The 24,378-nt window shown below is 31.0% G+C and overlaps 3 protein-coding genes across 3 annotated transcripts; 1 reads left to right on the top strand and 2 right to left on the bottom strand.

Annotated features, from left to right (window-relative positions):
- Positions 1 to 7,217: 7,217 nt before the first annotated feature.
- On the top strand, positions 7,218 to 8,357 carry LOC133032336 (uncharacterized). Its single transcript, XM_061106250.1, has one exon. The coding sequence runs from the start codon at positions 7,218 to 7,220 to the stop codon at positions 8,355 to 8,357; it is 1,140 nt and encodes a 379-aa protein (XP_060962233.1).
- Positions 8,358 to 10,856: 2,499 nt separating this feature from the next.
- On the bottom strand, positions 10,857 to 12,914 carry LOC133031870 (uncharacterized). The gene is made up of 2 exons (XM_061105618.1): positions 11,568 to 12,914; positions 10,857 to 11,487 (listed from the first exon to the last, which is right to left on the bottom strand). Exons 1-2 carry the CDS (start codon positions 11,819 to 11,821, stop codon positions 11,295 to 11,297), a joined length of 447 nt encoding a protein of 148 aa, XP_060961601.1. The 5' UTR covers positions 11,822 to 12,914; the 3' UTR covers positions 10,857 to 11,294.
- Positions 12,915 to 16,225: 3,311 nt separating this feature from the next.
- On the bottom strand, positions 16,226 to 18,505 carry LOC133031737 (7-deoxyloganetin glucosyltransferase-like). Its single transcript, XM_061105343.1, has 2 exons — positions 17,788 to 18,505; positions 16,226 to 17,359 (listed from the first exon to the last, which is right to left on the bottom strand). Exons 1-2 carry the CDS (start codon positions 18,299 to 18,301, stop codon positions 16,398 to 16,400), a joined length of 1,476 nt encoding a protein of 491 aa, XP_060961326.1. The 5' UTR covers positions 18,302 to 18,505; the 3' UTR covers positions 16,226 to 16,397.
- Between the last annotated feature and the right edge of the window lie 5,873 nt (positions 18,506 to 24,378).

Below are 24,378 nucleotides of genomic sequence, written 5' to 3'. Positions count from 1 at the left end.
CTGGAAGGTCTTGTGTGATTTGGGTTGGATTTGTTTGAGTTGTGAATTTTTGAAAAATTCCCTCGAGGAACCGGAATTCCGGTTGTGTAACCGGAATTCCGAATGAGGGTTCAGGAATTCCCAAAACTGGAATTCCGGTTGTAGAACCGGTCTACCGGTTGGGGAATTTTCAGGAACCCTGGATTTCCTCGTTTTTATGTTATTTGGGGTATTGCCATGCTTGTTATCGATAGGGAAACTTTTAGTTCCTAGTTTAAGTCGCCTTGAAGTGATTTAGCGTATCACTTATAGTGTTGTGATTTTCATGGTTTAGGAGCCTGTAATCCGCCGCGCAGATAGTTCCAGTCAGGTTGATCGGCACACCTGAATTCGGAATCCAGGTAAGATTAGTATAACAGTATGCATATGTAGATTACATGTTTAGCGTGCATGTAGGAAGCTTGTTAGATTACATTAGATATGTATGTCGGCTTCGAACCATCCAATTGTGTCACGTCGGTACAGGCTGGAGTATGACCAGCAGCCGGAGTATGACCGGTTCGACCGATTAGGCTGACACTGTATCACGTCGGTACAGGCTTGAGTATGACCAGCAGCCGGAGTATGACCGGTTCGACCGATTAGGCTGATACTTAGGTTGGTTGTTCCGTACTATTTGACGTATCACGTCGGTACAGGCTGGAGTATGACCAGCAGCCGGAGTATGACCGGTTCGACCGATTAGGCTGATATTGTAACACGTCGGTACAGGCTGGAGTATGACCAGCAGCCGGAGCATGACCGGTTCGACCGATTAGGCTGTTACTTGTCAATAGTACCGTCCCTATGAACGTTCAGAACTTAGTACCGTGTTGGACATGGCAGTTAGGGGGACTCAGTATCGTGTTGGACACGGCAGTTAGGGTTATGGTCAGGGGTATGGGCGTCTGACCATGACCGGGATTTATGTATGAGTATTATTATGCTTTTCTTACTGAGTCTGTCGACTCACAGTGCTATGTTTATTTTTAGGTAAAGGCAAGGCTAGGGCTGATGCACCGTGAACGAGCCTATGAAGATTGTACATGTCGGGGCGGTTAGGCCTGGAGCGTACGATCATCGGGACAGCGAGGCTATTTTTGTAATTAGTCGCTAGGCGACAAGTATTTTGTATAATCAGTAAACTTTTATAAATAGTTTTGTAATCGGGATCCCGAGTCTTTTGTATAAATATTTTACAAGTTTAATTAAAAAGCAAAAATTTTAATTAATCACGTTTTCCATAAACCTCGTTGATTAGCAACGAGCTGCACAGTATGTTTAAAAATCACGTAATACGCCTACGGTAGTTAGGGTGTTACATCTAGTGACCCTCATGTGGCGAGGGTAACTACCAGAAGGAAAGTTCTCAATGACCTTAAGGCTGGATCATTTGATGGAGAGATCATGGATGGAATTATCGAAGCATTTGAGAAATTTGCTGAAAATGAAGCGAGAAACAACTTCGTCGGGGAAGATACTGAAGAGGACCCAATTGATACCTCTAGTCTAGTTAATCTCAGAGCAAAAAAAATTACTTCAAGGGGTCTCAAATTGACTCATACACGTTGTTCTTCAACACCTCAAATTTCTTTCGTGGCCCCTCCTAGTACCATCTTTGATCTTCAATTCCAACACCTAGAAGGAATGACCATGAACGACAAGGACTGTAACATTGTGTTCCCCTCCAAGGATCAATTAGCTCATAATTTTCAAGAGGAATTACGTGCTTGGTCTTGACGTCATATCAATTACAGTGGGGCTCTCCCTCTCCATAATTTTTTTTAAAGATGTGGTCGATTACTTTGGCATTGGCCCTAGGCAATTCTCCCGATGGCTAGAGGTGTTCGCGGTTTGGGTGGTGTGGGTTGTAGCTATTTTTTCAAACCAAACTGCATTTGTAGTTTTAATAATTTTTCAAACCGTAACCGTACCGCAAGATCTTAAAACCGTAAAAACTACACCGCAAAAATATAGTGTGGTGCGGTGCAGTTTCAGCAGTTTACACTATCATAATTATCAAACATTATAATAAAAATTTAAAAATCAAACTAATAAAACTTTAACAATACAAAACAAAAAAATCTTATTAAAGTTTTAACATCATAACATGTATAATAATCATCAAGTCATTATATTATATTATCTCTACAAAATAAAGTAATAGACATATATATTATATATATTTATTCATATATGAAAAAAAATAAAAATTATATTATAAAAATTAGTAACTTTATAATATATAGTGCAGTGCAGTTTGAACCGCAATTATTAGATTCAAAACTGCAAACCGCACCGCACTGCACAATTTGAAAAAAATGCAAACCGTAACCGCACTACAAAAAATTTCAAACTGCATCTTTTATGGAGTGTGGTGCGAGCGGTTTGTGCATCTTGGGCGGTTTGATGAACACTCCTACCATTGGCCATGCGAGTCCTTACAGAGATTTTCGTCCTGTATAAATTGATGAGATCGAAATGACCTATAGGTCACGAAGTACATTATCTTTTTGATTTGAGGCCTAACCATACTCATTAGCAGTCAGGCTACTATATGGCTTTCAGCACACCCATAGAGGTGTTAAGTTTCTAAAAAGCATAGAAAAGGTGTTGAAAGTGTTAGTTTTTATAGTCCATATAAGAGTTATAAAAACAGAAGCAGAATTTTGATAAAAGAATTTTTATATAATATGAACCATAAGCTTAAGGATCTCAACATAATGTAAATAGATTAAATCAAACTACTGAAAGAAATTCAATTACCTCTTGATGCCTATCAAGGTATCCTTGTTTCTTTTCGTATAACAATCGAACATCCAATCTAAGAACTTGACTGAAGAATCCACACCTTGATCTTGCCTCAACACTCATAAATAGAGTAGGCTATTAAATATAATAAAATGAATAGATTTAGATATTCTCATAAGACATTGTAATGAGATTAGGATTTTGATCTCCCACACACCTTGAGAGATGTGGGTGATTAGTGGTTAAAAATACATTTTTTATTTATTTTAAATGATAAAACAAGTTAAGTTTTAGTTGATATTTTTATCAAATTATTGTAATATATTTTATAAATGAAAATATTTGATTTTGACTCAATTTATAATTTTTTTTTTGTAGGAATTGAAGTGTATTTTTATTGAAAGAAGTGAAAGAAGCAAAGTTGAAAAGAAAAGAAAAGAAAAAAGGTATTTTTGTTAAAGTCTAAAGCAACCCAATTCAAAAAGGCCAAGCCTAGCCCATGAAGCCCATCATCAATTTTTTCCCTTCCAATGCATGTAATATAATGATGATAAATCTAGGTCATCATTAACCTTATTTTCCTCTTCAAGACTCAATCATCATCCAAATATTAGAAGACAAACTAACAATGATAACAAAAATGATATTAATTTTATTTTTGATTTTAAATGTCAAATTTAATATTAATATTTATTTTATAATCTTAAACTTTCTTTTATTTATTATTAGTCCGTTTATGGATCTATAAATAGGAGCTCATTTTAATAGTGAAGTGTGTAATTTTTAGAGAGTAAAGAATCTATAGCAAAATTTTCTCTCACTCTTCTTCTCATATTTCTTTCTATAATTTTTGTGAGAATAATTAGCATAATGGCCTAATCTTTTTTAGAATATAAGGGATGATTACATATGCAAAGTGAAGTTATTTTGTATCTTTTGATTCACTTTATTTTGTAATAGTTATTTGAGTAGTGTAAGTTCATTCTCTACTTTTATTTTTATTTTCTTCATCCATCTATACTGCCATATATGTTATTAGATACTAAATATACATATAGACTTAGTCAAATTTTTTTTATATATTTTTATTTAGTGATGATAGTAATGGTAGTATTGCTCATTTCTATCTTTTATGTTCATCTTTATTTACTTATTGTTAAATGATGTGTAGGTTTTGTCATACTCTTCCTATGTGTCTAAAAATTAATAAAAGTAATATTAATGTTTATTTCTATCACTATCACCACCATCTCTATCTCTTTGTCTTTATTTTTACTAATAATATATAGAATTAGTCATACTCTTTCTATGTGTTCCTAATTAGTAAAAATAATATTGATTTGGTTTTATGTTTAGTATTTTATAACATTATTGCTTGATGTATAATATCATTTCTAGGCTCTACATGAGATTAATTTATTTCTTTTATTTTTAAGAACTTGTATACTCAAAATATAATAAACTTTAATGATACATCATTTGTGTCAACTTTGTGAATCAAAGGTACAAAATACCTAAATAAGCATATGGATGACTCTTGAAGCATTTATCTCTTTTTATTAACCTTACTTGGTTACTTACTTGTTATTTTTTATTAACCTTTTGTATTTATATTTTTACTAACATTTTTATTCTTAATCACCTCCTTGTGAAATCGACTGCCTGATTTATATTGCAACAACCGCTAGTGGAAGTAACATTTAAGCGTTAAACAGTGGCGTGTGAGACAAGAGAGAGAGAGAGAGAGAAAGAGAGAGAGTGTCACGTGAGAGAGAGAGAGAGAGAGAGAGAGAGAGAGAGAGAGAGAGAGAGAGAGAGAGAGAGAGAGAGAATATGGTTGAGAAAAACCAATAATAATTTCTCTATTTTTGACTTGTTAAACTGTTGTTGTTTATGATACTATATATCTCTATATATAGTGCTATAAATAAAGTCTTTAATCATTTATTTAAAATAAAAGATTAATATCTAATTTGATTTAAATTCAAATATAAATATCTAATAACGAATATCAAAATATTAATAGATCTTTTATTTTAATAATTATCCTTTTAATTAAACAATTATCAAATAATATATTTAATTAATAATTAAAATATAATTCACTTAATTCAATATTTATTATATAAAAGAATTATTGTATATATAGATGGAAAATATATATAGGTCTTCATTTTGAAGATGCGCTATTAGGATGTAAAAGAGATATTTAGAGTAATAAATTACACTAATTTACCAAAAAAAAAGATAATTAACTTAATTCAATTAAAATTATTTTACACAATAAATAATTAAACCAAATTAATCATGGGCCTTTATATGTCACCCTACACGTGTAGAATATGCCTACACATGTGAGCCATATTTTAAGGTCCAAAATTAATTTCTCAATTTTGCCACAAATAAGATTTATTATTTATTCTACCAATAAATAATAATTGATTGATTCTCATTAATTTCTTAGGAATTATTACATAGAAAATATAAATTGACATTTTATTTACAAAAATATCTCCATAAAGTAAAGTCAACATTTAATACTCATGCAATCCTGGAAGTTACAATGTAGATATTTTTTTTTTTTTGCTCTAGCCAACTGGTTCATCTTCGGGTTACTTCAATAGACAAGAGGAATTTTTTCTATGTTTCTTTTGTCTATGGTTTTAAACATGAGGAGGGGAGGAATGTATTATGGAAGGATCTAATAGAGTTAAAGAGATAGGAACCATGGATTGTTCTAGGGGATTTTAATGACATCCTAGAAAAAGGAGAGAGGATTGGGAAGAGAGAACATTATAGTCATTCTAAGTTTAAAGATTGTGTTGGGGAATGCCAATTGGAGGATGTTAAGCAAAGTGGTAGTTTCTTCACTTGGAATAATAAGCAGCAAGGAGAAGAGCGAGTCGTTTCCAAGATAGACCGAATAATGGCTAATCAGAGGTGGTTGGATACATATGAGAATGCTGAAGCTTTGTTCCTCAATGAAGGATTATTTGATCACACTCCGGCGATATTGACTATGTTACCTACTATTCTAAATGGTAGGAAACCCTTTAAATATTTTTGGATGCGGTCAAGTCATCCCTCTTTTCAGCAAAAGATGGAAGATACTTGAAAGATTGATGTTCAGGGGTCAAGTATGTTCAAGGTGGTGTCCAAAATGAAGGCTTTGAAGGGTATGTTGAAACATTTAAACCAACAAGGCTTCTCAGATATACATAATCAAGAATTGCAGTCCAAGGCTCACTTGGAAGAATGTCAAGAAGAGATTCAGAGGAACCCAAGGGATCGGGGTGCTCAGCAAAAGGAAATGGAAGCTCGTGAGGAATACCAGGCAGTTCATATAAAGCATATATTTCTTTCCTTCAGCAAAAATCCAAAGTGAATTGGATTAAGGAAGGATATGAGAATACGAAATTCTATCACTCTAGCCTAAGAGAAAGGAGAGTAAAAAAAATCACATCTATTGTGAATGCAAGTGGGGATAGAGTGGATAATTTGGAAGAAGTCACTGAGGCGTTTCTGCAATACTACAAGCAGCTTCTCGGGACCAAAATGCAAAACAGGAGGAAAGTGCAAATGTCTGTTATAGCAGAGGGGCCTACTGTTTCTAGAGCTCAAGCTGAAGCCATATTAGCTTAGTATTCCAATGAAGACATCAAGCAAGCTGTTTTTAGCATCCCTGGAAACAAAAGTCCGGGACCAGATGGGTTTGGGAGTTTCTTCTTCCAAGACAATTGGGAAGTGATTGGGAAGGAGGTGTGTGAAGCCATTAGATCGTTTCCGCATTCAGGAAAGCTTCTGAAGGAGATAAACTCTACAGTGATCACGCTCATCCCAAAGATCAAAAGCCCTAATTTGGTGAGTGAATTTAGACCTATATCATGTTGTAATGTGCTGTATAAAATCGCTACAAAACTAATATGTTCTAGGCTCAAGAACATCCTTCCGGATTTAGTTTCTCTAAATCAAGGAGGGTTCATTAAGGGTAGATATATAGCACATAACATCATGATCTGTCAAGACCTAATTAGGAACTATGGAAGAAAAGGAGCTAAGCCTAAATGTTTGATTAAACTTGATTTGCAAAAGGCCTATGACACATTGGATTGGGACTTTCTAGAGGAAATGTTGGATTCTTTACAGTTCCCTAGGAAGTTTACTGAACTAGTTATGATTTGTGTTCGAACGCCTATGTTCTCTCTTATGTTCAATGGATCCATGCATGGTTTCTTTGCAACTAATAGAGGGCTTAGGCAGGGAGATCCAATGTCTCCATTGCTTTTTGTTGTGGGCATGGAGTATTTTAGTAGATTGATGAGGAAGGTTGGGAAGAAAGACGATTTTGTTTCCATGAGAGATGTACTGATATGGAGTTGAATCATTTAAGTTTTGCGGATGATGTCTTAATGTTTTGCAGAGGGGATTTCAAAAGTATCTACTTAATGATGCAAGCTCTCAAGCTTTTCTCTATCACTTCGGGTTTGGTACCTAATAATGCCAAATCTGCAGTGTATTGTAGTGGTATGGATGAAAATGAAATTAGAAGGGTGCTTGACATGTCAGGGTTTACAAAGCAAAATGAGCCTTTCAAGTATCTTGGAGTGCCCATCTGTGCTAGGAAGATATCGGCTTCTAACTGTAGCAGTCTGGTTCAGAAAATGGTAACAAGAATTAGGATTTGGAGCTCGAGGCACCTGTCCTTTGCAGGGAGATTAGTGCTGATTAAATCGGGTCTTCTCTCCATACACATCTATTGGTGTCAGATTATGTTCCTCCTTAAGCAAATCATTAAGGAGCTTGAAGCAATATGTAGGAGCTTCTTATGGACAGGGAAAAGCTTGATGAACGGAGCTGGGGCTGTAGCTTGGGAAAAGGTGTGCTGCCCAAAGAAAACAGGGGGTTTGGGGCAGATGTACATTCCTCACTGGAATGCAGCAGCTATGGTGAAGCATGTGTGGGCAATAGAGAAAAAGAAGGACAATTTGTGGGTGAAATGGATTCATAGTGTGTATATCAAACAGGAATCGTGGTGGGATTATAAAGTACCTTTGAATGCAAGTTGGTATTGGAGGAAAATGGTTGAGCTTAAAGACAAAATCAGAAATTCTGCTCAACAAAGTGACTTCTCAGCACATGAATATCAGATCGGGGTGGGTCAAGCATGGTTTGCTCAAGAGTTCGAAAAGGTATCTTGGTGTAATGAAGTGTGGTCTAGATTGAATACACCGAAACATAGTTTTGTGCTATGGTTAGCTATGATGAATAGGCTCAAGACCAAAGATAGGCTATACAAACATGGAGTGATTGAAACTGATAATTGCATACTATGCAATGCAGCTGTTGAGACAACAGACCATCTATTCTTTTGCTGTGTTTTTGCTACTGCTTCTCTTACACAGGTCTTGTGTTGGTTCAGCTGGAATACAAGGGAGCCATCCCTTCAAAGTCTCATGAAGAAGGTGAGGAAGGCTAAATGTACTAGGTTCAGGAAAAGGGTGCTGGCTGCTGGTTTAGCAGCCCTGGTGTACCTGATATGGCAGACCCGAAATGAGCATCAGTGGGGGGAAAAAATCTGGTGTAGATGAGGTTTGCAAGCAAGTTAAGTGGTTTGTTAAGAGTAGAATTGTGTCTATATGGCCTAAAAAAATTAAACAAAAAGATAGAGAATGGTTTGAGATGTTATAAAGTTTGTATAGAAGATGGTATAGAAAATTTAAGGCCTTTTTTTGTAAGGTGCTTATAGGATGTAAAAATTTATGTTGTGGTGCAATGAATATCTGATTTATCAAAAAAAAATACCAAAATACCACTTACACTATCATCACTTACACAATCAGACGATAGTTGCAGAGTGGTTGTTGCGTGCTTGCGCGGTGGTTGCATCAGACGAAAGTTTCAATCAGACAACGGTTGCATGGAGGTTGCTAGGTGGTTGGCCAAAGGTTCCATCAGACGAAGGTTTCAATCAGACAAAAGTTTCTGGGTGGTTGGCCGAAGGTTGCATCAAACGAAGTTTTCAATCAGATGAAATAACTGTTAGCAAAATGTTTATGCAACTGTTGTGAAACATTAAAAATTAGAACAGTGTTTTCACGTACATAACTCTATCTACATGTCTTTTTATAATTTAATATGAACAAATTCACCATTACAAATTTGGAAAACAAAAAAATACACCAGGATAAACATTTTACTATAGTATTGATGTATTCTTTTTTTGGATTATACTTGAGTTGGATTGTTTGGGAACTCCAATTCAACTTTTTGAGATCTGCCTTTCATGGATCTAAAAATTGAAGTCAGGACATTAGTTTTATGCAAATTAAACTGGATTTCCAGTTGAATTTATTTTGATAGTAGTTTTTCTACACTTTTTTTTATGAATTCGAAACAGCCTCTGTTTTGATTGATTCTGGTCTTCTCAGGTGAAGTCGCCAGAATTAATGGTGGTTCACTTTCTGATTGAATTTTTGTTTCGGTTGCGTTGGGTTGCTGCGTAGTTGCACGATGGTTGCGCGATGGTTGCGTGATAGTTGCCCATGAAGCATAGATCTTGGGTTAAAGGTGTGTGTAAGTGGTATTTGTGTAATTTTTTTTAGTTGGGATGTATATTTGTTTATTTGGCCAACTGAAAGTATTTTTGTAATATTGTTACTTTTTTTGGTTAAAACTGAAAAAAAATCCCAATTTCTTATTTCACAAGGATTATAAATATTATTTTCTCTTAAATAATATATTCCTCTCTTTAATATTATTTAGTAATAATTATATTTAACTAATTAATATAATTTTATTTAATGAAACTAAATGGTTAAATACTATTAATTATACAATTCATAATTGTCATAATTAATCAAAACAATAATTTCACAAATTACTATTTTGCCTTTAAAAATTTATTTCCTATAAAAAATTATTCTCACTTGAAATCTATTTATCAAATAAAACCTTTCCCCTGTATGGACATATATTTCAAAGCTCCAATAAATCCAAAATTAATATCAATCTAATTTAGTTTATTAATTCCATTATTACTTCACTATAAATATAGAATTGCACTCTTTGACAATATAGAATTATATTTACATAATTCTTACTTGTAGTCCATTGATATAATCGATATAAGTAGTTCGTCCTCTAATTATTAGTTCATAATTAGAGTTGGTTAAAATACTGTTTTACCCTTATAATTATCTCTAGATTCCTTATGTACTATTAATTCAATGTGAACAGTTAATTTATAACTTATTATAGATTTGGATCCAACTGTTAGCACTCCTAGAATTAACACTATAAAGGAACTAATATTCGATCTGTTAGGCACTACTACAAAAACCCCCCTTTAGAGGCGGTTTTTAAGCCCTTTCAGCGTCAGTTTTTGCAAAATTCGCTATCGACGCTGATCAGGGCGACGCTAAAGGGTTTATATGAACCGACGCCATATGTACTCCTATGGCGTCGGTTATTAGCTGGGAACCGACGCCATAGGGGTACATATGGCGTCGATTCCTAGCCAATAACCGACGACATATGTGGCGTAGCAACCGACGCCATATGTACGCGAATTTCAGTTTTTTTCATTTTTTTTTTAATTTAATTATATAATTTTAATTATATATTTATTAATTTATATATTATTTTATTTAATTTAAATTACATATTTATTTAAATTTTAAATTACATATTTATTTTATTTAATTATATATTAATTACATTTTAAATTAAATATTATTTAATTTTATAAAAGTAATTAAATATTACACAAACACTAATGTAAAATTAGTTAAAAATATTAATAAGTTAATAAATCTAACTACAAGTTAATCTATAAAAATTACATAATGAAGAAAAATTCTTCGACCTTTCAACCTCAATCGTCACCGTGAATCACCGCCATCAATTGTTCGATCCACTTTCGCTGTAGTGGTAACAATTCTGTTTTTGGATCGTATTGCTTCTTACCCCCAAACTGTTAAAAAAATTAAAAAGTTATATTAGTTTATGTATATGTATATTATATATTTGTTATTATAGAATTTATATACTATAATCAATAATTAAAACTTACAGCTTTTTTGATCTTGTATGTAACGGCTGGGGTTGGCACGTGCGACGATGTCAGTGATATATTTCAAAACATAAAAACCGCATTCTTGGCTTTTAGGTTGTCTTGGACAGTTTGCTTGGTTAATTCCTTGCCACGGGCCAAGATAGTCATGTGCGTTCCCTATATACATGAATGCCCTGTTTGGGAAAATTATATTAGCATTTCAATTCGTTAGTTAATTTAAATTCGTTACATAAGAAGTCATTAAATTATTACCTTCCGATCATTTGTTCTATTACTTCGGGAATTGGGCGGCCACTTATAGGGTTTAAATGGATAATTTTCATTGGCGTAACCACCACTAACGTCCAATGCATCCTAGAAAATTATATTGGAATATAAGTAAGATAGTATAAAAATAATTTGAAGACATAATATAGAAATGAACAATTAGCACTAAAGAATTTAATAAAGTTTACCCGATATTCCAAGGAATAAAGAACATTTGGTGGTTGTTGTTCATTAATGATAAACAATTAGCCAATCGTCTTGCCGCATCGTCAAAAGACTGACTCTTTTCTTCATCGTTGATCCCATGCACTATGAGAAGCTCTAGGTCGTAAAACTTGAAATTTTTTCTCAGACCGTTGATGCTCTCCCATATGTGCCTGCCAAAAAAATTGTTAGTGTCTTATAATAATTTAACTATAATTTGATATAAGGTTAATTAGATTAAAGAAGAGTATACATCATTCCAAACAGCATTCCCTGGTTGCCGATGTAGTCACACGTAGCAACCTGCTGCAAATCCTCTCCAGATAACGTGATCTGGGTACGCGGTGCAATGAATCCTCGGGGGACAGGAATTGTGATTATATCACGTTTATGTTTGAGCCTCAGGAATTCATGAATCATCCATTTTAGCGAATTAGGGATCAACGCCATCTTCTCTTCCGTGAACAAGTCATCTTCCCGTGCACCACGGCCTTGTGGAGAAAGCATCGGAGCTTTCCCCTTTGACGCATCACGTCTTGAGGGCGGTTGAGCGAGTGGACCCTAAACAAAACAAAACATAATATATATATATATATCAAATTTTATTCAAATTCTACTGAAATTGCGGCAGCATAACGGTTGTAATTGAATGACCCCAAAATTTTTGAACATGGCTGTATAACGACAAATAACATATATATAACAGTAGTTTGTTCATCCATCCCACCGCAGCACATATATTCGCAGAACCTACTTCACTACGAATGAATATTGAAGATATTCAAACTCCACTAACAGAGGTTTATCAGCATCACTAAGAAAATTATCGAATTTCTCAGGATCATTAAGAAATTCCTCATGTGCTTCGTTAAGCAAGTCCAATGGATAATCATCGAAATCATTACCCTCGATATCATCTACCCCCCGCTTTCCTAATGGATATGGATCATTAGGTAAATGTTCGCCATGGTAATACCAATTAGTATAACTTCTATTGAAACCTCGTAAATACACATGGTCCTTAATCATTGTAATATTCCCTTTAGATACATTACAACAATCTACCCACGGACAATGAATACGATCGTGATTTTTAGAATTCTTTAAGGCAAACTCTAAAAATGCATCGAACCCTACTTGAAATCGCAGTGTGTCTCTCTCCTCACGCATCCATGATTTATCCATAACAAAAATCCTATCCAAAAAAATTCAGTATTTAGTAACTAATTATAGCTAGTTACTAATTACACAATGTAACTAACTAAGTTTCTCACAATTTATTCATATTAATTTATAAATTACTCAAATTCTCGTTTTAGATTAGTTCATATTATTAGGTTGTTTTGTTGATTAGAATGTTGGTAAAATGTTAAATATTTTTAATAAAAAAAGTTGAGGGAAAAAATTTTTGGTAAAGCAATAAGGGTATTAACTAATATTTTCCCCTTTTAATTAACTTTTGCTCTTTATTTTCTTTGAAAAATAAAAATCCACATTGAACCTCTCAAATGAAAGAAAAAAAAAATAAAAAAGAAGGATTTTATATGTTTATTTTGTTAATGTATTTAGTAACTAATTATAGCTAGTTACTAATTACACAATGTAACTAACTAAATTTCTCACACAATTTATTCATATTAATTTATAAATTACTCAAATTTTTGTTTTAGATTAGTGCATGTTATTAGGTTGTTTAGTTGATTAGAATGTTGGTAAAATTAAAAAGTTTACATAAATGTGAATATTATTATTTTTTATGTGACCTAACTTCTTATCACTATGTTATAATTAACTAGTTATTTGTATTATGTAAATATTATGAATGGTTTTAGTAAGATTTATCCTAATTCTACCGAAATTTCGGAAAGCATAACTACCGTAATTGGACGTTCCCAAAAATTTTACAAGTGCCTAAAATAACAAACAAAACAGATAAACAATACAAAATTAATCCACCCATCCGACCGCAGTACATGTATTCGCAGAACCTACTTCACTACGGATGAATATTTAAGATATTCAAACTCAACTAACATGCATTGATAATTAATTATATAATAAGAAAAAGTTAGTTAAAGTATATACCTATAATTGCAAGCCCAAATACGCTACACACAAAATTATGCCGAACCCCTATAATATAAAGAAATACAACTAAATTACAAAATTAATTATTTCATAACTTATAACTAGTTATAAAAAATTGTAACAAGTTACTTAGTTACTAAATTATACATACATATATATAATCAATTATATCTCACACTATTATCTCAAAAAAATAAAATTATATCACACACTAATTCAATTTTAAAATTTTTATTTCTAAACTAATGAAATCCCTCCAATGTCATTTTATTCACAATAAATATACATTACAAAAAATATATAAAATACAATTACAAAATTTATTTCCATAAAAAAATATACACACACTATATACACACAATATATACACACATTATATACAAATATTCAATAAAATATACAAATACATATATATACTATACATTGAGGTATAAATTATTACCTAATAACCGCAATCCGACGACCACCGTAAAAAATCCCGGCACTATACACATAAAACACAATAATATTACTAATAAAATAAAAAAACTTAAATAATAATTTACAAAAACAAAAAATAAAACAATATACATAATACAAAAAGAATAGAAGCAATATTTATACCTTAAACGAGGTTGAGATTCAACAATTTCTCAAGAAAAATGGGTGGCCGGATTTCAAACCCAAACTTTACTATTTGGGTTTGGATGACACTCAAAGAGGGTAAAAAATCAAAACTTTTTAGGTGTATGTTATTAAGTATCGAAAATGGAGGATTTTAAAAAAAAAATGGGCTCAAATGGTTGAGAAATGGGGGAGATAGGGTGGGGAGAAGGTGGGTCGGCGAGGGTTTCGGTTGGTGTTTTCTCTCTGGTTTTTGCTGGGTGTTGAGTGAAGTGAAGGAGGAAGACGAAGCCATAGGGTATATACAGAGGTCGACCCTATGGCATCGATTCCTTCATAGGAACCGACGGCATAGGGTACACGTGTCAGGATATCGTGTACCCTATGCCGTCAGTTCCTATACAGGAACCGACGCCATAGGGTAGTTCAGAAAAATAAAATAATAATTAATTTCCAACCGCCTCTAAATGGTATAATGCAATTTTATACCTACCGTTTTTATCAAAAAACCGCGTCTAAATGTCAATTTCGAACATAGCGGGTATTTTCACACCCTTTAGCTTCCCTTTTTATAAATGGGGTTGAAAAAACTGCCTCTAAAGGCTAACATTGTAGTAGTGAGGAAAGCTTAGATTCTACTCTTGTATAACATGTTTCCAACCACTAATGTTATTACGCTCCCTAAATAAAAGTTATAACAATCATTTTCTCTAAGAAACTTTAACGAGTGAATCAAAGAACTCAATGAACACAAACATGAGTTCATGTATACTCAGGATTCAGGCTGATTTATTAATATTGTGATATGATAAACGGCAAAGTTAATGAAAGATATGTTTATTACATATCGGTCCAGTTATGCATAATTTAATTATACACAATACCTTTACTACATGTCCATCTACATATTTGATCCAAATCAAAATTACATACATTAGTGTATAGTAAACCGTACTTAGCAGTTCTATATTAAGGATTCTCAATACTTTAATACACTACCGACTTATTTTATTCATATCTTATAATCTTAATTCTCTTGTACCTCCTTACAAGATTATACCTTCTCATTATGAATAAGGATTTTTTAGATATTTAATAATTATACTCTGATAATTAATATATCATTTATCTTGTAATTGTATTTTATATATTCTCTAATATATTATCCCTTAATTACTTACTTTTAGGACATAAATCTCTACAAAAAGAATGTGACTTCAAAACCTGTTATTTCCTTGTGAAAGACATTGGGTCTAGATACACTAGTTTCCAACAGGCAAAACTATTTGTTAGACCCTTGCCTACTGTGGCCATGTACGAGAGAGCTTTAGCGATAGCTAAACTGCCTGGGTTTAAGAAGGATATTGCCATTTTGGCTTCTACCCATACCTTGGATGATTTTGGAATCAACTTTTTCAGTATCCCTTCTACTGGGGTGAACACAAGCACATAAGACGAACCTCGAAGTCTCTGAGGGAGAATGAGGACGCCATGGTGGCAGATACTGAGTCTGGGCCTTCTAGGAAAAGGCTTGTTAGGTAGAGAGTGACTTACTTGGTGATGATTGTTATTCACCTTTCTTATCATATTGCTTTATCAATTTGGTTGCCATTTCTCTTTTACTAATAATCCTCTTTGTGTTTTACAGATATGAGCAGTTTGTTGAGACTTGCATGCGACTTATCTGAAGAAGGGGGCTCTTCTTCATTTACTTCTCCTAGTGCTCCCCTCAACAAGGTTAGAAACAGGGTCTTACTTGGGCTTTGATACGCGGACTGCTAGTGTGACTGCGCCTACTTCATTCTGATGGCGTCTGTTTGAAAGGGCAACTTCCAACACCGGGACTACCTGTGTTACTCTTGCCTTGGATGCGACTTCTACTGGTGATGACTCGGTTGCGGCGTTGTCGTTGGCAGGTCACTGTTCGGCCTTATTTACCGGTTTGTTGGTGAATCGTGCGCATGTCCAAGATTATCTTTTGGCTAAGTGGGACCAGACTATGCTGAGACTCGAGTGATACTCTGATGCTGTACTACACAATAAGCTGCTGTGCAAGAAATTTGTACACTTTATCCGTGTTGGAGATGTAAAATTTTCTCATAGAGAGTGAGAGAGAATTGTTGTGCTTGATATTTTTGTTTAATTAATAGTATATAATATGAAACTTTTATTGATCAATTCAAACACGTTTATTTTATTATTATTATAATAAATTAATAATTTAACATAAACAAATTAAATTAAAATAATAAAAAATAAAAACATTAATTTGCTTGCACAAAGATAAGGGCGGACGATACACGTGTGTATGCATATAGACTATAGTCAAAGAAAGACTCAATAATTACTACAGTAATTCCAAGTTGATGGAGGGAAGCAAATTCAATCTGTGTTAATCGGTCAAAGATTGAGTTTGTAGCAGGTGGTGAACAACCTTCTCAAAATTCACAAAAGATGATCCCGCACCCGACCCGGAACCGGCAGTGGTTGCTTCAAGCGCCATGTTTTTCAACAACAGAGCTTTCTTCTTCATGGTACCACCCTTTACACCATCCATTAACTCAATCACCAAACTCTCTATCTCATCTCTCTTGGCATCACTCTCAATCTCCATACCGATTCCCCATTCTTCACAGCTGTACCTGCAATTAGTCTGTTGCTCAGCGAAGAATGGCCAGCACAGCATCGGAATGCCGCCGCAGATACTCTCCAGCGTCGAGTTCCACCCACTATGAGTCAAGAAACCTCCGACCGACTTGTGGTTAAGAACATCTTCTTGAGGGCACCAACTCGTTAACAAACTCCGGTTCTCCGTCGCCGCCACAAATTCCGGCGAAAGAACAGCCGTTTCGCCGGCTACAAGGTCGGGACGTATGACCCAAAGAAACGTTTTTTCGCTGTTGGCTAGTCCCCATGCGAACTCGGTAAGTTGAGCCGGTGTCATAACGGTGATGCTCCCAAAGTTAACGTAAACGACTGAGCTGGGTTGTTTAGAATCAAGCCAATCGAGGCAAGTGGGATCTTCTTTCCAGAGGTTTGACCCAACGTCGGAGTTGGGAATGGTGGAAGGTATTTGATTGGCTAAGAGGCTTAAGGAGCCAATGGAGTAAACGGGTGGTGTCAGAATGGTGTTGAGTGAGTCCAATACATCGCGTTCTAGATCGTAAAATGTGTTTAGGATTATTGCTGAAGCTTTATGTGCTCTTTCGGTTTCAGTTAACACAAATTGTAGCATGTTATCGTTTGGATCAGTTGTTCTCATGAAGGTGGGTATATCCCTTAATCGGATATTTTTCATACCTGGTATCCAATCTATTGGAGTATTCAGATAACCATTTGTAAGATAACTCTCATCTGCAAATTCACAAAATTATTTAAAGTTATTTATTTACTACTTATTTATGCTATGACAATATTTAATCATGACCAATCTCTTATTATAATTTTTCGGTCAAAAACAAATGTCAAAATTAAATATTTCTTTTCAAAATTTATTTCATTATAAATTATTGAGAATTTTTAAAAAAATTATAATGATTAAAATAATTAAATAACAATTGAGTTATATTTCCAGCGGTTGTTATATGAAATAAACCATTCCATCAGTGCTATCATTTGTATAGGACCACTAACAATAAATGAATGAAGATGTAGCCTTTTTTGAGAAGAAAAAAAATGAAAAAACAGAGTTGATCATCAACGGAACAGAGCCAACCCTGGTTTACTCTATTGATTTATCATTAGTTTTCAACAACAATATATATAAATATAAATTAAAGTACCTTTTAATGGAGTAAGACCCTTCTGGACGAGTTCCTTGTAATGAACGTAACCCAGAAAACCACAAGCACTAGTGGTCCAGAAGAGAACTTCTGGGATACCAAGCTCTTGAGCTGCGTCAAGAGTAAAGCTCATTACCCCATCGGAAACGACACAGGTGACCGGAGGAACTCCGGATGAAGAAGAGTTCAAGTTGGCAAGAAGGTTTTTAAAAGGTACTAAGCTATTCCTAGGAGTTGAGTAACAAAGAGAGGGTATGTCTTGGGTGGCATCTACGTCGGTCGGAGGGAGACCGTCGGGGATGGTTTGGAACCTAAACGAAGGGAGACCGTCAAGAGAATTGGGACCACGAGACTTGAGGAGGCGTTTGTGGTTGAACTCTGTGTTGACGAAGGTTATATGAAACCCTCTGGAGTGGAGGAGTTTGGCTAGTTTAAGCATAGGATTTATGTGTCCCTGAGCTGGGAAGGGTATGCAAACGGCGTGAGGTTTTGCTAGTAATGAGATGGAACCCATTGTAATTGAGGAGAAAGCAACAGAAATGGAGTTTTGATTTGTAAAAGATATATATGAAATTATTGTTCTGTTCTAAAGATAAGGATTGTGTATTTTGGAGAGACCCATAAGTGTTTATTTATAGAGTTATTGAGAGGAAGATACTTGAAAGATTACATTCAACACTACTAACAAAAAATAATAATAGTAACAATTTTTTTTTATGAAAAATAATAGGGCAATTTTTATTTATATACAAGTAAATGTATAATTTTATGCAATTTTATGAATATTTATAAATAAACATATATGTTTACAATTTTAACTTGTTGATTACTTTCAATTAATTTTTCAAAAAAAAATGCATAAAGTTAAATATGTAAATATAAAAATTAATATTTATATTTTGATATATTACTAAAATAATATATTTATTAAAATTTAATATAAAATTAAAAAAGAATATACAAATATATTTATAAATTTTATTTATGTTTTATAAATAATGCATATATATATATGTTTAGTAAAGATAATTTGATTAGTATTATTAATGTTTATAATAGTATTATTAATCTAGTATATTTATTATAATAATAAATATAATTATTTTATTAAAAATATCATAATAATTTTAAAAATAGAACACTTAAGTTTATTTATTTATTTATTTGAATAAACACTTTAAATAACACTTATGCTTATTATTTATTGAAAAATGTGTAAAAAGATAAACGAAATTGTAATTAAATGTGGTCATTTGTATAAACACTATGTTTATATTATTATTGATAATGTTTATTAATTATTAATCTGATATATTTGTTATGATAATATTTGTGCTGATATTTTTTTTTTTACCAAGTGTGTGATGATTTGTTGATATAATGTGTTTATTAAAATTTAAATACAAATTTATAAATTAAACATGTATGTTTATTATTTATTTTTATCATATATAGTTTGTACATCAAAATTAAGAATATATTTTTCATAGTTAATAAAATGTATGATAAAATAAATAATTTTTTATGCACATAATTAAGTACTATAATGTACATAAAATTATAAATTCCCCAAAATAATAATTGTAGTGTTATATATTGGTGTTGTTCATATTAATCTATGTTATTAGTGTAATTAAATAGCATATATTTTTTTTATATATATTTTAATTTAATAATTAAAATAAATTATAAATGTTCCCTTGCTTTTTTTTGGCTAATTAAGATTTTTACTCCCTGAACTTTGACATGTACTAAATTATATCTCCTGCACTTTTAATGCCGTTAAAAAGGCCCTTTGAATTATTGAAATTGTTGAATTTAAGAATTTTTATCTAATTTTAGTAAAATAAAGCCTAACATGGATGAAAGTTCAGAGAGCATGATTTAGTACATGTCAAAGTTTCGAGAAACATGATTTGGTAGATATCATAGTCTAAGGAGCATGGTTTAGTACATAAATAATCACTAAAATAGTAAAATTGAATGAAATTATACAGAAGTCCTTAAATTTAACTATCTCAATAATTTGGGGGAAATTTTTAACTGCTAAAAAAATTCAAAAAGCATTATTTGGTACATGTTAAAGTTCGGAGCATAAAAATCCTAATTAGTTTTTTAAAAATCAATTTGCGTATATAATCGTAGGTCACCGGTGATCTATTTGACAATTTTAAGTTATTTAAATTATTAATATTAAATACATAAATATTAATTTTAAAAATGCATGTATATATATATACTAGGTGATTGTTACGTGCCAAGCCACGTAGTGTTAGTTTTATTTAATATTTTAGTTTTTTTATTTTAATTAATAATTAAAATAGTATAATTATTTGAATGATTTGTTTTATAAAAATAAAATATGTGTCAGTATATTTAGTAAGTAAAACATAGTTGTGTTATAATAATGTAAGTTATTAATAGTAAAATGTACATTAATCTTCTAACTGAAAAAAGTTCTATTATTTCATTTCATATCTAATAATAGCTACACAACTATATATTTATAGATTTTCACATTCTTTGCAAATTACTAATAAGCACCAATAATATTTTCATATTCTAATATTTTTCAACCTTCTCCTCTTGGTGGTAAAATTAAAAATAAAACTAAAAATAAGCACAAACATATAAGGTAAATACTAATTACAGCCAATTTCATCTTCTTTTTATTTTTTTAAGCTATTTTATCTTTTCTAGACATTTTATCTATATTTTTATTTTTTAAAAAATAAATAAAAAAATTATTAATATTCTTTTTTAAAATAAGTTTGTTAGAGAGATATGTGGCTAAGATGATTTTTTTAATTTAAAAAGAAAATATTAATATTTAAAAGATTGTTTGATTTTTTGGGTTTAATTATTGGGTTTATTTGTTAACGGGAGATCAAACCTAATCGTTAAATTTAACAGAATATTCTTTTATTTTTAAGTATATTCTGTTAAACCAAGAAATGTCGTTAGATAGGCACTTTTAATATATAAAGATATATTCTTGTAATTCATTATTAAATATCTATTAAGTATAGTTCTTTATCTTAGTACTTGTGATACCACGTTAGTTATATCAACAATTTATTTAAATTAATGAACATAAAGTAACTAAAGATAGATTTTCTTCTAAAAAAAATGTATTTTAAGAAAGAATTTTTGCACAAAAAAAAAAAAAACAGTTTCGGAGTAAAGTTTTATAAGAGTCATAATTAATATATATATTTATATACTAGGTGAATATACGTGCCGAGCCACGTATTGCTAGTTTCATTTAAGATTTTAGTCTTTTTAAGATTGTGAATGTATTTTATTTTTAAAGATTACAAATTTTTTGTTTGAAAAAATTAAATATTTATATTTGAAATATTATTTAATAATGTATTAAAAATAATATTAGTGTAATTATAAAATTGTAAATAAATTTATTATTGGAGTAGTAGATTATTCTATTTAGTTCTTTTTTTAACATAGCATTGTAATGTAAGTTTATATCTATAAATATTCTGTAAAGTGTTAATATTATATGAACATCTCCATTTATAAAACTAAAAAGTGGGTCAATGACAGAAGTAGTATATCTGCAATCACACAAAGATAGAAGTAGTATTTCTGCTTCCTATGCTTATCCAGAGAAAACATTAGATAACGTGAGGTTAACTTTAATATATAAAGATTTTTCTTTTTTAAAAATAAAAAAAAAAATTATTAATATTTTCCCAAAATAGGTTTGTTAGAGAGATATGTGGCTAAGATAATTTTTTTAATTTAAAAAGAGATTATTAATATTTAAAAGATTGTTTAATTTTTTGGGTTTATTTGTTAACGTGAGATCAAACTAATCGTTAAATTTAACAGAATATTCTTTTACTTTTAAGTATATTCTGTTAAACCAAGAAATATCGTTAGATAGACACTTTTAATATATAAAGATATATATATGTATAGGGTACTCCTTAGGTGAAAGCATTACTTTTGTTTTCAAAAGTAAGAGCATTTTTGTAGCTTTTGATTTTCAATCTAATAATAGTAATTAATTTGGTTATAATAGGGTATCTCCTCCAAGATGAATAATTTTTTTTTATTTATTATTTAAAAAAAAAAAAAAAACCACCCACCTCTAGCAATCTTCTTTAACCGGAACAATCATCTCACATTTCTAACTATTTTTAAATTAATAATAATAAATAAAAGTTAATACACTTATCTTTTAAAGATCGATGAAGAAGTTTAATTATTTATTTACAAACAAAAATTCTTAATTTTTGCTGTTAAGTACTAACTACTTCTGGTCTTAGAATAATCTCTTTCATTCTTTTTTCTTATATATAGTGAATTGATTCTAGAATAATGTATTTTGGGATCTTCTTTGAAAGTATTGATACTTAAAAATGATCTTAAATTAAGTTTAAATCTTTTTTTAAATTTTGGTTTATGAAATAATTTTATTTATAAAGGAGATCCATGAAATTATTAATCTTGATGTTAAAGAAGATCCATGAAAATTATCAACTTTATTTTTTACTTTAATAAGAGAGTTTTTTTTTTTTTTTTTTTTTTTGATAAAGTCAACTTTAATTTGTTAAAAGAAATATTAAAAAATTTAATTGCATGTTTGACAACTCATTTTAATCCCATACATTTTTACTATTGAACTAATCAAAACTAAAAAAAAAATGCTTTCATAGGTGAGAGCAAAAGTTAGAAAAATCCTATAAATATATATATATATATATATATATATAAATTTATGAGAAAACCCTAAAGTATTTAGTATTGACAAGGTGTTACCTTCTAATAGTATTTTTATTTTATTTTTTGATATTGGGAAAAGGATATTAGAAACTTTTCTAGGAAGAAAAATGTGAAACCGCATATTTATGACCACCACCTTCTAACAGTGTTGAACAATGAATCCAATCGAATAATATATTTTAATCTAATAATAATAATAAAATACTGTCCATGTGTACGTGCCTTATAAATTTTTTAATAAATGAGTTATTACTAGTAATTTAATTGGCATATGTCATATTATGTGTATCTCCGTATCTCATTATTATATATTAAAACAATCAGTCAAACTAATCGTGCTACACAAATCAAATTGAAACAAAAGAAAGTTGAGATTTTAGTTATGGGATTTAGTGTCCAAAAAATATATTATCTTTTGGTAGCTGTTAGAACATAGAAGAAGACTATTTATTGTACAGGTACCGACATTAAAAGGCTTTATGGGCATGAAAAATTTAAAAGAAAAATTACAATAACAATACTTCTGCCTTGTGGATGTGGCAATATGGGACATATATACACAAATCATAACAATATTTTTTTTTTTTAAGAAAACTAACGTGCCGTTTGTTAACACTTTTTTATATCAGTTTTGTGTTTTTAAAATTGTAAATGTAAAAATATTTTTCAAAAACATCTATAAAACTGTTTTTACTTTTTAATTTTTTAATTGAGAATCAAAATTTTAAGAATAATAAAAAAAAATACTTTCAATATTTTTTTAAATAGTTTTTTTTCTTAATCAATATTTTAGACTTCGATCAAACTCGGATCCAAACCCCCCATCCCCCCCCCCCCCCAAATGGCCTTGGCGCTGAACTCAGCCTCTGACTTGAACCTGAATCCGACCCCGGACTTAGACCCGACGTAAATAAAATCAAAAAATAAAAATGAAAATAAACTTTACAGAACACACTTTTATTTTCTGTTTTTAAAATTGAAAAACAAAAGTGGTTACAGAACGCATTTTTATTTTTTAAAAACAAAAATTTTACTTTCATTTTCTGATTAAAAAATTAAAAAATAAAAGTATTACCAAACGGCACCTAAATAAGCAATAAAAGTGGAAACCTAAAAATGAACAAAACTTAAATGAAATTTGGAAAATTTTCATGAGGCACCTAAATTTAGAAATTATTTACAAAAATAACTTTGTTTTTGTGAGTAAAAGGGATTTTTACATATCATACCCTTTTTTCTATCTTAATATCAAATATACCTTACTTAATCTACTAAGCTATTTCTTTGTCTTATATACATATTTAATAACATTTTTTTTTTTTCAGATGTAGTATTTGAAATTTTCTTTTTTCTTCTTTTTCTCACTCTCTTTTTATTTTATATTTTCGTTTAGGCTTAGCCTATGAATCTCATAATCTCAACAGTAACTAAAAGGTTGCCTTTTTACGCAGAAAAGTGAATATATATTTTTTTTATAAAAGTTACGCATTGGTTATATATCATCAGCGTCATAAGCAAGTAATTGCTAAATTAATTGTTAAATTAATGAGCTATGGGGTAAGTTCCCTATAAGCTATCTTTTAATAATTTATCAAAGTTACTCTATAAAATAGACTGGTTTAAAATATTACATTGTAGCTTTTAGATCTAAAATAATAAAATATTTTCTAATAACTTTTGGAATAGTTGGTATAATAAATTTTGTTTAAGTCATTTAGTTACTCTTTGGATATTAAGCTTAAAAAAATACACTCGTTAACTAAATAAAAATTAGAAACTAAAAGGATGTTTTTATTTTATTTTTTTTAATGAAAAAAAAATATATGCTTCCCACATATTAAAATG

The sequence above is a fragment of the Cannabis sativa genome, chromosome X, assembly GCF_029168945.1.
Source record: "Cannabis sativa cultivar Pink pepper isolate KNU-18-1 chromosome X, ASM2916894v1, whole genome shotgun sequence".
Taxonomy (NCBI): Eukaryota; Viridiplantae; Streptophyta; class Magnoliopsida; order Rosales; family Cannabaceae; genus Cannabis; species Cannabis sativa.
This window is presented reverse-complemented; position numbering and strand designations above follow the sequence as displayed.

Excerpts from the sequence above, each read along its gene's own strand:
- LOC133031870 (XM_061105618.1), bottom strand. The coding sequence starts at position 11,821 with ATGCTTTCTCCACAAGGCCGTGGTGCACGGGAAGATGACTTGTTCACG. Across the intron at positions 11,488-11,567 it reads GGAATGCTGTTTGGAATGAT|GCACATATGGGAGAGCATCA; the intron begins GTATACTCTTCT and ends TTTTTTTGGCAG.
- LOC133031737 (XM_061105343.1), bottom strand. The coding sequence starts at position 18,301 with ATGGGTTCCATCTCATTACTAGCAAAACCTCACGCCGTTTGCATACCC. Across the intron at positions 17,360-17,787 it reads GGGTCTTACTCCATTAAAAG|ATGAGAGTTATCTTACAAAT; the intron begins GTACTTTAATTT and ends GTGAATTTGCAG.
- LOC133032336 (XM_061106250.1), top strand. The coding sequence starts at position 7,218 with ATGCAAGCTCTCAAGCTTTTCTCTATCACTTCGGGTTTGGTACCTAAT.